Here is a 15,588-nt window from a genome sequence, read left to right as displayed (position 1 = left end):
CATCAAGGTCTGCGCGCGCGGCGTTGTTGGCATCTGTCTACGGCTGGGCGCTGGCGAGGGCTATCGGTGGGGCGACATAGGTACAAGCGCGCTTGTCACTTAGCGCGGTCAAGACCATGGAGCCAACCATGACGCTAGGCATTGGGAGGCTTGCAAGCCATGGGGCGCGTCCAAGAGGTCATGGGGCATGGCTGGAAAGCCGCCCATGACAGTACGCATGTTAATTGTAGGAATATGGTTTTCAAGACGAAATCGTAACTAGGCTCAATTCCTCACTTTATCGATCCCAATATTTATGTCTTCATAGGTGCAACATTAATAAATTCGCCCATGCTCGAGTGGTAAGGAATTGCATAACAAGAAATTGATGAGCCGAATTGCACTGACAAAATATTTAATGGGATCTAAGAAAATAATAAATATGGGGCCATATATCCGATCTATTAATAAATATGCATCCCATGTGATAAATAATTCAATGAAATCAAACAAAAAAAAATATTTACTAAATGAAAGAAAAATACAAATTGACATTGGAGTAAAGTTTTTAGGTCTGAAAGCCTACATAAGAATCAATATCAGTCACTTGTTTCAATTCAACCAATTAATTGACTCAACATAAATTATAGGCCCATGCAGATGCAAATCATATTCATTGCCTTATTTATTGCCTATGATTTTGTCAATGTAGGAGTAAACTTCACTCTTACGTGTCCGTAGTACATTTACAAAAGAAAAAGTAAACGATTAGTGAAAATAAACAAAGACATATGCGGATTACCTACTTAGTTAAACGAGATTAACGTTGACTAATCAACATTCACCAATCACCACAGTCAAAATGGAGCTTAAACCATAAGCGACTCTGACGGAATAGTATTCTACACAACCAAACATTGAATACGATTTCTTTAAGCAAGTTTTTTCTTTTTTTCTGAAATTTATTTGCGTAACACCACAAGCAAACTTAATTCAAAAACATCAAGTTTATTTACATCAACGCCGGTCTAATTTGTAGCAAAAAATACTTACATGCACCTAAATGTTTATAGTAAACTAAGCAATTTAATCATAATAGTTATAAATTAAAGTGAGAATACACATCACTAACCATAGTTAAATGATTTTAGTTTACATGCATATCTCATAAATTTTTCCAATCGTAACTATGATCTCCGATTTTCAATGAATAAGATAAACGTATAGAAGAAAATCCAAGTTTACTTTCTGCCTGGGGGTACACGTGAAAATAACAGCCTTTTTACTATTTCCAAAAAACCTTGAGCAATTTTTCAAACACAGAGTTGGTTGAGGGGAAAATAAATATACATGGACCAGCTATGATTCAATATAATCTGAGAAAGCTCATTGCAGAAACAACTTTCAGCCAAGAGCTAGATGGCAAAACAAACTTACCTACAAACTGTTCTTACACCAACCACATTAGTTTACCATAAGTGACAGATAGAATCAAAGAGGTAACAATATAGATTAATTAAACATGGTCAGTGATAGAAGTGCATAAGAAAAAAAACATGTCATATTTTCATCTGTTAAGTGTAAACACGAAGTGTGGATAAATTTTTCCCGAGCTAGAGGTATCTAACACTGACCCCTGCATCACGTCGCCACCAAAAAAGAAGGAAAACATGTCCAGTAACTTAGGTGAGACCACTCCTACATAAATGGCAGCCTCACTGTCTTACACCAGATATATGAAGAAACTCATTTGATAGCATTTTGTTCATGAGTATTCAACTATTATGCAGGGCCTAAAGATGTAATCTGGCAACAAAAATTCAATACATACAGATTATCCATCCATGTTTTTCTACACATTTATGGTTGGCGCTCAGCAGGATCACTTGCTTGGACTGAGATTCTGCGTTGCAATTTTATCCACTGACCAAGCATAAGTTGAGAAAATCAAATTCTGTGCTTTACAGGGAAAAACTGGCGGAGAATATTTGTTGACACCAAAGAACTTTCTGCTCTCTTGCAATAGTAAATTACAGAAGCAACCAACGAGACTTGCGTAGGATGATGATTCTTGCTGTCTCAAATCTGACCAGTTCCTAGAGGCTGCCTCGAAGTGTCACCTGACGCCCAAGCTTGATAGTCCTTGGCTAGCTGGATGCAAGAAACCCAACGCATAAAAAAGAGAGCAGAGCAAAGGAAAAGTGAGGAGATTTTCAGAAAAGTTATTTTTAAAAAGAGAGATTTTCGAGAAATAGTGATGTAAATTCTCACGTAGGTTAAAAATTAAGAATCACTAACTCTGAAACATAGGAAATATCTACTTTTATAGCTAAAGCCCAAAAGTGGAAGTAACTGTAGAGTTCAGCTGATGTAGTGTATAATCACACCCACAATATTCACAACTAACAACAGCATAGAAAAGTGTGTGAAAGGCAATTCACAGAACCCCAGAACTCCATCTTTGTTAAGGTTTACATTGGATTGAATTTTTGAGTACTTACCTTTCTTCTAGATAACCGGGAAATCCTCAAGGGCCAGGGCACATCTCAAATTCGGTGGATGATGGGGCCGCCCCTCTACCTTTCTCTAATTAAATACCAGGATAGTCTGCGGCAGGGTTCGAACCCATGACGTGCGCATAACTCACACATCACGAGCTACACTTTAACCACTAGACCAAACCCCTGGGGGTAATTAGATGTACATACTTATCTAGTCAGTTATATCAATATGTCATTTTACCTTGATCCATACTACTAGACTCGTTACCTAATCTAACCGAGTTAATTGGTCACTAACACTGGTCCTTCAGAACCTAAACCCGGTTCAAGAACCCCATTCGATGGATACAATCTGTATTTATTCCTACCAATCAGATTTCTCTGGGGGTCAAAAGAATAGGAGTAGTACTTTTGTGCTTAGTTTTCTGATGGATAAACTTGACGTCAATCTCAAAAGAAACCAAATTAAACAAAAAGATGAACACAAAAACAAAAACAAACCACGCCTCAATTACAAACTAGTTTGGGTCGATTATATGAATTCTCCATATCCATTCTGCACTATTTGGGATGTTTCACTTTAATACTCAATAATCCGTCTAATTGAACAATTGTGTTCTCCAAAACTGTCGATTCTCCAAATTCCAAACTTAACATTACATCTGACATATAATCTCCAACTACATGGAAAAGGCTCATGTCATAGAGCAAACCTAATGTACGTGTAGCAACAACAACTAAACCTTTTTCTTTATATTTTTTTAATAAAAACAACTAAAACTTGATTCTAACAAGTTAGTATCGTCTATAATGATACCGTTTCTTCTTTTTTTTCCTGGTGGCCTCCGAGCCAACTTACGTGCACATCGATTGTCCACTAGATACTCGATACCTTCCACCAACACTGGTTTGATTCTTTAACAAAAAGAGGAGTGTTTGAGGATTCTTTTTCTCAGTTGGGACAGTTTTATAAACCAAATCTAAACAAAAACAAAAACATTTTGGGCTTTTTCTTTTAAAGTTATTCCCAGCTTCGATTTGAGCCTACAAATCCTGTAACCTTACACTGTAATGGTTCCTTCATACAAGCAGCGTCCCACCGACAACCACCCCTCTAACAAACTTGTTGTGTTCACTTCTTTTTTCTAATACCCCACTCCTTACCCATGTTCATTTGCTCATTTTGTTTACTTTTCACCCAAATTTTCATGATAGTCAAATCACTATTGACCAGTTGGCCTAATTATCAAATTCAATATTGGGCCAATTAGCACAAAGATGAATAGGCAATCTGGCAAGCAAGCCATGCCTATAATATACTACTATAAACTATGAGAGTGACTTTGGATTAGCCAGCGAGAACAAAGTTCACATAGCAGAAAATCCCTTTTTACGCAAAACATCTATGAAAGAAGATAAATCTCTTTAATAATTCCAGTCAATCACTTTTGCAAAAAAATCTCGAGTTTTTAACCTAAACCAAAATGACAAATAGTTCAATTAACTTTTGAGGAAAATAGAGGTCTCTCTGGTGAAGTTCAGCTGCCTAGTGAAATCCAGTGTCACCCTCTGAAAGTCTTAGAGGTGAAACTACAGAGAGAAGAGTGAGATAAGAGAAAAATAACTTTGGCTCTGGTTCTAAAACATCATTGGTCCAAAAATCGTTACTTTTTAGGTTTTTTTTTAATATTTTATTTAATGACTAACATTGTGGATCAGGGGTGGCTTCTATTCAATATCCAGGTGGAAAACAAGTTTGTATAGCTACGGCATGCCTTTTGTTTTTGGTCATTTTTTTGTGCACCCACAAGGTTCCTGTTAATTTTTTTAGTTGGTTCATTTCAGAGACCCATATTTTGTGTAGGTCCTCTACTTTTTGTATACCACGTGCGTTCGATTCCCCCCTCCCCTCCCGGTACTTTGAAAACTATGATGTTTTGGAAGTTCTCCCTCCAACGCCCTAAACTTAATGCTAGAACATTCATTGGGTTAAACACAACTTAAATAGAAACCCCTCTACCTAGAAGTCAGACAGTGGCTCCTCCCACATTACTCTCTTGGTGACTCGAATCATCATTGTCATAATTGCAGATGGCGAAAGAGGCCCCTTCCCGACAGGCTATCCCCCCTTTTCAATCTTGGCAGCATTTTTCTGTCACTTCTACTCTTCTTTCCTCAGTATGACACCTATCTGTCTATTTTCCTTATTTTCTTATCAAAACTTTTCTAGGGCCTAATACACAATAAAACTACCCTTTCATTGAACTATTTAGACCAAAGAAAACAATCTCATATGTACTGCATTAGGAAGGGTAGTAATATACCCACTACAAAGCTAAAAAGAAGAGATGTCTAAGCAAAGTAAGTGCTTTAAAATAATAATGAAGGATAAACGCGAATAAACATATATACATCGCGCCTCAGTCCAAGCAAAAGCAGAAAGATGTATCCACATTAAAATCTCAACTTTTGGTGAATCCAATCAGATGGTCGTTCTCCATCAATTAAAAGGTTATACCAGTTCCGTACTTTACCTTAGTGCCACCTTTTTTTTTTTGATAAAGTAAATTTTATTCATCAGGTATCAAGGTGGTACAAAAAGGTTATGTTGCGCAGACTCTTCATTTTAACCGCCACACCCGTGTCAACACGACACTAATACAGGTAAGGGTGTGGTATTCGTACCAGGTGTGGTGAATCAAGATCGGGTACTTGACCACAATCCATGGACAAATTTGAGGAAAAATGAAAAAAGAAATATTGAATTTTAGCTGGCTGCTTGCTAGTGCTTAGTGCCTACAGCTTGAGAAATTCCCAAAATGAAAGTTTGAGCTATTGGCTGCACTCCACAACCTATAAATTTTTCACAGAATATCTCTCATAATTTAGGATATTTATATAGATCTATTGTTAAAATTTTGAATTATTTTTAGCCGAAACCCCGCACCCGTATCCATGCCTGGATGGCTGGATCCGTACCACGGAATCTTAAAATTTAGATTATGAATGATCCAGCCTCTAGATCCGCACCCGGATCGGATACCCGCACTTGAATCCAAGCAACATAGCAAAAAGGTGCAAACAGCATCCCAGAAACAGTAATCATCCCCTAAGCCCTCCTAACATATCCAGAAAATCCATAAACTGAGATAGATTCACTAATAAGCTACCCTTACTAATAAGATGTATCCACATTAAAATCTCAACTTTTGGTGAATCCAGTCAGATGGTCATCACCATCACTTTTGTATATGCCTATTACTTTCAGTAATGTGTTAATAATGACTTGTGACGATAGTTGCTCTGGGTTAAAAAGACGAAGAATGTGAGGAAGATGGTGATGAAAAAAAAAAAGAATTTTTGAAGGCAAAGTTAGCAACATACATAGTCGTAAACACAAATATATTTCTTTGTTAGATTTTTTGTGCAACATGGCCATTGTAAACGATGTAGATTCCATGTTAGATATGATCGAGGCATTGCACAATTTGTAATTTTTAACACATTGTCTTAGTGCTTTTATACTATTTATAGACTATCATTACTTGCCAAAAAAAGAAAAAAAGGATGGTGATGAAAAAAAAAAAAAAAAAGGGAAGTAACAATAAAACATAGTGAAAATTAAGAGATACTAGAGTCATATATAAAAGTGACATGGACAACAATAAGGTTAAAACGATGTTGTGGGTCTTTTATTAGATTCAAATGCCAACTTAATGGAAGGGACTCTAGCATTTCGAGAGTTGAAGCAGGGAAATGACAAGAAAAGTAGCTGCCAATAGTTTATAGAATTATAGTACAAGAACAAAATTTACAGAAAGCAAACTATGAAGAAAAAGTTAAGTGGACAATGAACCAACAAACCTGTGCCATAAACCTAGGAAGCATGATCCTCAGTATCTGATCTAGGACCTGAGCACCAGTTGACTCGATTGCCTGCACTGGAATTGCTCGAAATGCAAAGGGAATTTCAATGTTCACCTGCATAAAGAATCGATCAGAAGTGATGCAAACTAACCAATGTTCTAATGTGTTTACTCTTATTGCAACGCGGAGAAGCTCAGTCAGTAGACTCAGTACCTCGATAACAGCATCTGAAGTGAGTTGCTGCACAGGTGAGTCTCTTCTCCCGCTATCATACGATATTTTGTTCACCATAGAAGCTGCATGCCCATACCAAATCAGTGTCAAAGCACTCCTGAAAAGAATTATGTAATAACAATTAAGAACGACACACACACGAAGAGAGCAATTATTATTGCAGACAACTTGTCACATCAAGTTCTTTTGCCGACGAAAAGGAAGACCACTTCACCTCAAGGTAATTTGTCAAAAATAAGTAAACTAAAGACAAAAACATACCGACTTGAATCATGTTATGTCAATTATTTATACAATGTTCTCAACAGAAACCTTCCACAACAGCCTAGTGGAAGTCTAGGAAACAAGTTGAAACTGGGTTTTCACTGAAGTTGAACTTATAAGGACATCCAGTTTTCCTCCCCAAGTCGATGCAAGAAGAAAATTATTCGCTAATTGGCCATTAGAATCCTAGATTTACCTTAAATCAAGAAAGGTAACTAATGCTGCATCATCTTTCCAACAGTATGAAAGTATCCAACCTTTGAAAAGGATGACAAATGTAGCTATTTCAGCTTTTATGAGAAGAAAGGTAACAAATGGTGCACTTAACTGACAGACAGTACTAAAGCAGCCATCCTCTAAACAGGAGATTTTTGTTTTCCTTTTGATAAGAAACGGGACTAAGATTACATTGTAGTTTTCTGAAGAACTCGGACATCTACAACCACTTACGGATTCATTGTTAAAAAAGAAAACACATATTCTGATTTGTTTACATTATTCTACAAATGGCATGTCCATAAAAAAGGATCGATTGGATTTATGTAGATATTCATGACTAGTAAAGAGGACAAAAAAAATTAAATTGTTCGCCAATATTTTATTTCTTCATCAAATGTGTTCCCTGTTTTGATTCCCAGAGAACTTATACCTAACTGCAAAAGTACAACACCTCTAACAAGAATGTACTCACAGAAAGATATACAACAATATCCAAATCAAAGTGAGTGCAGCATCAAATTGCATCCAGAAAAGTAATCCGGTTCTAAGTGCATTATTTCACTGTTATGGACCAATACGAAACAAATAAATGAAATTGCAGCCCGATTGAACCAGTGCATCTTTCGAAGATCTTACCGAAAAATTGTTCTTTGAACACGAGCACATTTCCACTTATAAAGAGACTCACGCACAAATATCCAAAATGATAGAAATAGCACTTAAAAAGACTCCATACCGTCAAATTTATCATTTTGGGCGACCACAATAGGAGATCCCTCAAGCTGAGAATTCGAAGAATACAAATAAATATAACATGATTAGATGGCCATAAATTAGTAAAATGTTAAAGCAACTGGAAAATCCATAATTGAGCATAAAAATGCAATATACCTTGCAAGACAACAGCTTGATACAACATCCATCAGGCTGCTCCTCAACTCTAACCAACAAAACAGGGCACACTTCAAATGCAAAGAACTTGAACCTATATACATAACACCTGAATGTACTATCATCCACTCGTTCAATCCTCTCCGCATCCAACACCGAGTACTGGCTCGCCGGCAAGCTCATATACTCCACTAAATCAACAAAAAGAGTAAAAAGAAAAGCTCAGAAGAATCAAAACAGTACCAAGACTCACTGCTTCAAACAATCATTCAACTACGTCTCAATTTAACAGAAGCTATATGAATAATATTCAAATTATTCATTAGTACTCCCTCCATTCCAGTTTATGTGACCCGATTTAATTTTTACTCTGTTCAAAAAAAGGACCTTGTTCAGTTGTAATAAATTTGAAAATAATTTAACTTAAATTTCTTATTTTACCCTTTAGTGACAATTTTTATTACCACAAAAATAGTATGGCATGTTTAAAACGTTTCAAAAGTCTTATAATCATACAAATGTTATGACATCACTGACACCACAAGTTTCAAAAGTATGCACTTTTTTCTTAACTTCATGTTAAGGCACAAAGATTCACATAAATTAAAACAAAGACCATAGCAATGACTTTAGTTTCTTAACTCTAAATTTAGATTATACTTTGTAAAATAAGAGTCAACTACATAAACATAAGGAGAACAAAAAGTAGAATGTTGTAGAAACTTACTTAGCGGACGTTGAAGTTGTTTAACGGAAAGAGATTCTTTACGTCGGGCAATGAATCGAGCTTTGGGAGCAGAATCAGCTGTAATGCGGAGTGAACGCTTTGAAGAATCGTCAGACGAAGAGGTTAAGTTCAATAATGCATAAGGAACAGAGGTTGTAGGGAATCTAGGGTTTTTGTAATGAAAGGGAATGTAGCTTAGATTTGTTAGTGAAGAAGAAGCTGAACTCAGCGCCATGGATTTTCACTGAAACAAATAGGGATTTGATTGGTTTCAAAGTTTGTTTTATGGTTGTGAGATGTGAGACTGAGGATAAGCTCACGAGTGTGGTTAGGAATTGAATACGTCACCAAAAGAGGCGCAACTTAGCTTGAAAGTAGATGCGCACTTTAGCTTGTGGGCTTAACCGGTGACGAAAGCACTTCCCAAAGTGTAAAGCAATTTCTTTACTAAATTTTTAATTATAAATTACAAAAAAAAAATGTGAAGTGATTTATACAGCGTTAGTGCTTTCTATGTATAGTTGTCTAATTATCTAGGAGTACATTTTATTTCAAATGAGTATCTAAAGATTGTCGTTAATTATGTAAAAGTGTATATGATAAGTTCCATAACGAAATATTATGTCTTATACAAATATTACACGAAAAAAGTAATTTTAATCTCTTAAACTAAAACTATTCAATTTATATTTATACCTACTAAAAAAATACTAAATATTTGTATAACAATCCAATATGATAATTTAGAATTAATAATAATATTGAGTTTATACACCGTAAACCAAATAGTTTATAGTAGTAATTATTTACATATTTAAAACAACTTTAGCAACAAAAACTGTGTACGGAATTTGGACTTTAGCAGACACATGACAAACTTTACTTGACCGACCCTCTTACCTGGCGCTAAATATCTCCAAACTCGCTAAAATACGCCGTACAATTTCAAAATATTAATCATCATAATTCAAAATAAAGCAAATCAATGTAGAAAGCTGATTAATTCCATTCATAACTAGCAGTCGATTACAATAGATTTTACTTAAAAGCAAACTACTTAAACTATTTTTACATCCATAAAAGCCAAGATTAAGACCATAGAAATAGAACCCAAATCCTAAGACAACATTCAAGAGCTAGTGAATTTCGTAACAGCCTTAGTGCCTTCAGAAACAGCGTGCTTAGCCAATTCACCAGGAAGTACAAGTCTCACAGCAGTCTGAATTTCCCGAGAAGTAATAGTTGGCTTCTTGTTGTACCTAGCAAGTCTAGAAGATTCCTGAGCAAGCTTCTCGAAAATATCGTTGATGAAACTGTTCATTATTCCCATAGCTTTACTTGAAATACCTATATCAGGATGTACTTGTTTCAGCACCTTGAAGATGTAGATCTTGTAGGTTTCAACTGACTTTTTCGCTCTCTTCTTCTTCTTGTCTCCGGCAGCTGCAGCACCGCTGTCCTTCGGCAGTTTTTTGCCGGCCTTTGGCTTCGGAGTTTTCTCTGCGGCGGGGGTTTTTTCTGCTGCTGGTTTCTTCTCGGCGGGCTTTTTCTCGGCTTTTGGTGCCATTGTTAGGAAGACTGAGAAAATAAACAAGGAGTTTTTTAGAGCGAAGAAGAAAGGACTTTGATTGAATAGTTGAGTTGTGAGGAGAAAACAAGTAGAGCGTTTTAATTTTATAGTGTTTTAGACAGGAGTTGTGATTGGTTAATGCCTAGTGACGCGGATCGTTGTTGACAGCCGTTGATCTATGTATTTAATCAACGGCGATTTGGAAGTCTGTTTTGGATCCGTGTCATTTTTCTTGTTCTCTACCTTATATGCCACGTTTGCCTTTTGAGAAGCAATGTTAATACTACTCATTTTGATAAAATATCTAGAAGATATAAAAAAAAATTATTTGTTTAACTATAACCAAAAGTAAAATTAAGTTGGATTATCATTTTAGGTCGTACCGTTGTGTTCATATATACATAACTTTGCTTGTTGACCAAAAGAAATAAAACCACCACAATGTACACTCAAAATTTCTGAAATGAAAAGATGTATTATGTAAATTTTTCTTTCCTTCCTTTTTTTAAATGTCTATTGATGTACCCAAAGGTTCATCGGACTTGAGTAGACGGTGTGCAAGAATTTAAAATTCAATTCAAAACTTTAATGCTTTGAGCTTAGTAATGCATAAGTGACACAATTGATTCGAGACAATAACAATATTTGCTAATGAAGTTTGATGTCATCGCGGAGACGGAGCCATAATTTAAAGTTTATGGGTTTGCAACTAAGCGTTTATACATATTTAATAGATTTTCTAGTATAACTACAGGGTCTAAGCAAAAAATTACTGGGTTCGTTCGAACCCGTAAATAACAAACACCCTCTCTCCGCCCCAGTGCCATGGCCAGCCACATCGTCATGCCACGTAGGTGCTGCTTGGCATATATTTTTTATATATGGAAAGCTTACATATGAAATAGACGAGCATGTGTGGGAAGGTTCTAGAGAAATACGAAAATTTCTCGTAAAAGACCTTAGAACCATATGGAATTGCTAGAAAGACCTTAGTCCTTAGAACCCTATGGAACCCTATCGAAGTTCTGGGGGCATCCGTGGATTATTTCTGTATTGGGCCTGTAACTGCCTCATTGGGCTTGTATTCGTTCACACTATAATTTGTCATTTCTTCTTGGGGTTGTAATAACTTGTAAACAAACAGTTTGGGATTAATGGAAAGAGGTAGGGGTATTCTAATATTTGCATGAAAAGGTAGAAAATATGCTTATAGGGTCTATGTGCTTTCTATGCTATTTCGTTTAACTTGCTTTATTTCTGTACATCAGTAGAAATCATGTCTATAGGAATCATGTACATCTCACTTGCACACTTTTCAAACATGTTAGTATTTGCCATGTTCGTTTATATGATACTATTGTGCATTTAGATAGCATGCCTATAGGATGTATAAACATATGCTAGATACCATGCCTATAGAACTTCAAATAATCAATTGGTCGATTGCTTATATAACTTTAGTGTACTGCCCATCCAGATATCATGACTATAGGACACTAATATTTTAATCAACTACTCTTGTTGTTTTCATTACACTATCTCGCATGGATGACGTGTCTATGAGAGTAAGGTGTTATAAAATCAAGTCCGGTTGTCAATTATTAGAAATTATGCCTATAGGACAAAGTCACCTGCCTAAGACGCATATCTATGAAATCAACGCTAATAATTCTGAGTTTGCAAACAGTTTACCGCCTCCTCGTCTAAGCCATTGAGAACAATAACGTTGCATATATGATGTTGTAATTCATAATCACTTAGAAACCATGCATATAGGACTCTAAGTCTTGAATTATAAAATCATCTAATGCTTATTCTGCCGCATGCATTTGTTGTCTATGTGTGGAGGCTAAGTTGGGCCTTTAATTGTCTTTACGTGAAGTCCTATTTGTTTTGAATGTCGCCTAGCTTTCTCACTTTTTTGAGCAGCTACGTCGAGTCAAGAACCACCTCCAACTTTTGCTAACAAATAATTCTATAGGTTCATTGTATTCATCAATTTCATCGCCAATATTACTATTCATCTTCTCTCTTATTTTCTCAAAGGTACTATTTATGCTATGAACTAGAGTTTTATAATCCAATCTTTCAACCATTAAAACTTGTAACAAGTGCTTCAAATACTTCTAACTACTCATAATAAACGAGTTTGAAGCATTGGAATTACCTATAGTAGATCAATCTTGACAAATCACAACTTTGGTGATTTTTGTGTTCTTGAGGATTTGATGATCAATTCTAGTATGTGGATGCAAGAATGATATTAGAACTCATGTATATTGAGTAAGAATCAACCCAAAATATCATTAACAACTTACCTTAGCTGGTTGGACTTGATTTGAGCTTAAAATTACCCCTTCACCTCAAGAACCCTATCCTCCAATAATCAGAATACTCTCTTCCCCCGATTTTGTACTTAGAGGCCCAGATTTCTGGGTTTCGGACGTAGCCCCAGATGTTTTGCATCCCCAGTTCGCTCATCTTCGAAGCTTGGATACGGACTCGGGCACTATGACAGTACTTCACTGCCGACAATACTTCACTGCCAGCCTTCAGTAATTTGATCATAACCTATAGTAGGAATATACAAATGACGAACGGTTTGAAGAGTTAGAAACTAGACTCGAAGACCTTTCATTTGATAGGTTGTCCCCCACATAACTCCTTATATTCATATAGATATACTCATCCAAATTTAGATCATGTGCGTACTCATTTGAAACTTTAGTCTATCATGTAATTTCCAACTTGACTTGGACTTAGGGTTATCCTTAGACCTCAAATCATTATAATATGCCTTATACACTTATTAGCCTATCCAATTAATATCCAGCATATTAATAGTCCTCGTTTACTCATAAAATAATATAATTAGCACACATTAACTTTCTTAATACATCTTAAGCACTTTGAAATTTCCCGGGGTGCTACACCAGTCTACAATCAGGGATTGTCCAGACTCAGACCTCCACCAGTAGCAGAAAATAATTTCGAGTTGAAGCAAGACTTGTTCAAACTATCCAGAATAAAATGTGTCTTCAGATGAAAGGTGAATGAAGATCCTAACACTCACTTGATGGATCTTGAGGAAATCATGAACATCGTCCAATACAACGGACTGCCAAAAGATACAATATACTTAAGGGAATTCCCCTTTTTACTGAAGGATGATGTGAAGCACTGATTTTGTAACTTACTAATATGGTCAATCATGACATGGGAAGACATGACTAAAAAGTTTCTTGACAAATACTTCTCAGCTGTAAATACAGTGAAATTCAGAAGGGAAATACACAACTTCTGCCAGACGGACACTGAAATAGTTTTCGAAGCTTGTGAAAGATTCAAGGAGATAGTGAGGAAGTATCAGCATAATGGGGTTGAATTATGGATGTAACTCTAGGATTTTTGGGATGGACTGACACATCCCCCACGACGAACTCTGAACACTACAATTTGAGGTCTTTTAATGAAGAAGACTACTGAGGAGATTGTGGCAATTCTTGATGGGCTCTCTGAAGATGCTAACTAGTGTCCTGCTGAGAGTAATGATAAAAGAAAATTAGTTTGGGTTTATCAAGTAGATTCCAACGCATCAGTGCAAGCCCAGCTAGGCGTCATGGCCAAAGAGATAAGAAAGTTGACCTTAGCCAAGGTCCACATCCAACCATCATTTGTTTGTGATTTATGTGGAATGGATCATCCAACTCATGAGTGTCAGGCCTCAGGTGCATATGAAGTGGTAAATGATGTGGGGAGCTTTAGTAGAGGCAACTACCAGAGTGGTAGTAATTTTAACTATATGGGACAAAGGCACCCAGGTTTTTCTTGGAGTTCTCCAAGTGGTAGCCTGAACTCCTGGCAGTAGAATAATCTGTGACCTCTGGGACAATGAGCTCCAGGATTTCAGAATCAGCAGAGGCAACAATACCAGCCTCCACATTCTAATCAGTCTAGCATGGAAGATCTAATAAAAGCCTTCATTATTAAAACATATGAGAGATTTGAAACTCATAGTGCAACCATTCGAAACTTAGAGAGACAAGTAAGGCAGATTGCTAGTCTATTATCTGAGTGGTCTCCAGGAACCCTCTTTGTGGATACCAAAAGGAAACAATATATTTAGTGTCATTGAGGAATGGAAATGTATTGCAAGATCCGTTGGTAACAAAAAAATGATTTGAAGGGAAATCAAGTTTATAATAAAGTGAGGGCAGAGCAAGATGATGATATGAAGGAGAAGAACAAATTTGATGTTCCAACAAAGAAGTAATTATGAGATTGGAGAAAGTAAATACATGCATGCTCTACCCTTCCCCGTAAGCAAAGAAGAGAAAAGATGGATAAACAATTTGGGGGCTTTCTAGAAGTGCTCAAGCACGTGCATGTGAATATACCTTTCATAGATATGCTTTCACATATGCCAGCTTATGCTAAATTTTTGAAGGAGATGTTGTCCAAAAAGCGAAAAGTGAAAGAGACATCGATGTTCAAACAACACAGAGCATTGTAGTTCCATTCTACAAAATAAGATCCCTAAAAAATGCGGAGGTCCAAGGAGTTTTACTATACCTTGCTCTTTAGGAAGTAATAAGTTTAAGAAAACTTTGTGTGATTCAGGTGCTTCCATTAATCTTATGCCTTTGTCTATTTTCAGGAAATTGGAGGGAGATATTGGAGAAATCAGGTCGATACCCGTGTCATTGCAGCTGGCGGATCAGACCACAATCATACCTAAAGGAATAGTGGAGGATGTGCTAGTTCGGGTGGATTAATTTGTGTTCCCTGTGGAGTTCATTGTGGTAAAAATGGAGGAGAATAAGGAGGTCCCTATGATTATAGGGAGACCCTTCTTGTATACTAGAAAAGCAATTCAGGATATTCAGGAAAGGAAACTCATGCTCAGAGTAGGGGAAGAAAGATTGATCTTCAAGATGGAAGCAGAAGGGGAGGGGGATAAAGGTGAAACTTGGAGAGGGTCAAATGAATAAGTGTGGGGTATGCCCAAATAAGGCCGAAAATAATCCCTTAGAATGGATGTGTGCGCTGGGTCGGGTGTGCAAAGGAGATCCCGACTTCGATTCAGACTTTGACTAGATGAATTAGGGAAGTTTCCTTTACCTCTTGCTTTTTATTTGTATGTCATGGGAACATGCCACAATTTAAAATATGGGGTGGGGATGTAAATATGTATATGCGTGTTTGTTTCCGTTTCTTTTGATTGAATTTTTTTGTTGACTTTTCCTGACGATGAATTTCCTCGACTGTTTTCTTGAGGGATCGAAGTCGAAGAAAAAAAATAGTCATTTATTTTTGTTTTATTTTCTTAGGTAGTG

At 36.5% G+C, this 15,588-nt stretch overlaps 2 protein-coding genes across 2 annotated transcripts; both read right to left on the bottom strand.

Annotated features, from left to right (window-relative positions):
• Positions 1 to 1,514: 1,514 nt before the first annotated feature.
• On the bottom strand, positions 1,515 to 9,239 carry LOC107778302 (uncharacterized). Its single transcript, XM_016598527.2, has 6 exons — positions 8,683 to 9,239; positions 7,956 to 8,146; positions 7,801 to 7,846; positions 6,561 to 6,643; positions 6,345 to 6,461; positions 1,515 to 2,130 (listed from the first exon to the last, which is right to left on the bottom strand). The coding sequence occupies exons 1-6, from the start codon at positions 8,915 to 8,917 to the stop codon at positions 2,059 to 2,061; spliced, it is 744 nt and encodes a 247-aa protein (XP_016454013.1). The 5' UTR covers positions 8,918 to 9,239; the 3' UTR covers positions 1,515 to 2,058.
• Positions 9,240 to 9,668: 429 nt separating this feature from the next.
• On the bottom strand, positions 9,669 to 10,341 carry LOC107778300 (histone H2B-like). The gene has a single exon (XM_016598526.2). The coding sequence runs from the start codon at positions 10,247 to 10,249 to the stop codon at positions 9,812 to 9,814; it is 438 nt and encodes a 145-aa protein (XP_016454012.1). The 5' UTR covers positions 10,250 to 10,341; the 3' UTR covers positions 9,669 to 9,811.
• Positions 10,342 to 15,588: the final 5,247 nt, after the last annotated feature.

Source organism: Nicotiana tabacum, chromosome 13 (assembly GCF_000715075.1).
Source record: "Nicotiana tabacum cultivar K326 chromosome 13, ASM71507v2, whole genome shotgun sequence".
In the NCBI taxonomy this organism is placed as follows: Eukaryota; Viridiplantae; Streptophyta; class Magnoliopsida; order Solanales; family Solanaceae; genus Nicotiana; species Nicotiana tabacum.
The sequence above is the reverse complement of the archived record's forward strand: the minus strand, read 5'-3'. Positions and strand labels throughout refer to the sequence as shown.

Bases quoted from the DNA above. Each gene is read 5' to 3' on its own strand.
- LOC107778300 (XM_016598526.2), bottom strand. From the start codon at position 10,249: ATGGCACCAAAAGCCGAGAAAAAGCCCGCCGAGAAGAAACCAGCAGCA.
- LOC107778302 (XM_016598527.2), bottom strand. From the start codon at position 8,917: ATGGCGCTGAGTTCAGCTTCTTCTTCACTAACAAATCTAAGCTACATT. The intron at 7,847-7,955 runs GTATATTGCATT...TCGAATTCTCAG, and splicing joins TCAAGCTGTTGTCTTGCAAG to CTTGAGGGATCTCCTATTGT. The intron at 6,462-6,560 runs GTACTGAGTCTA...TTCTTTATGCAG, and splicing joins CTTCAGATGCTGTTATCGAG to GTGAACATTGAAATTCCCTT.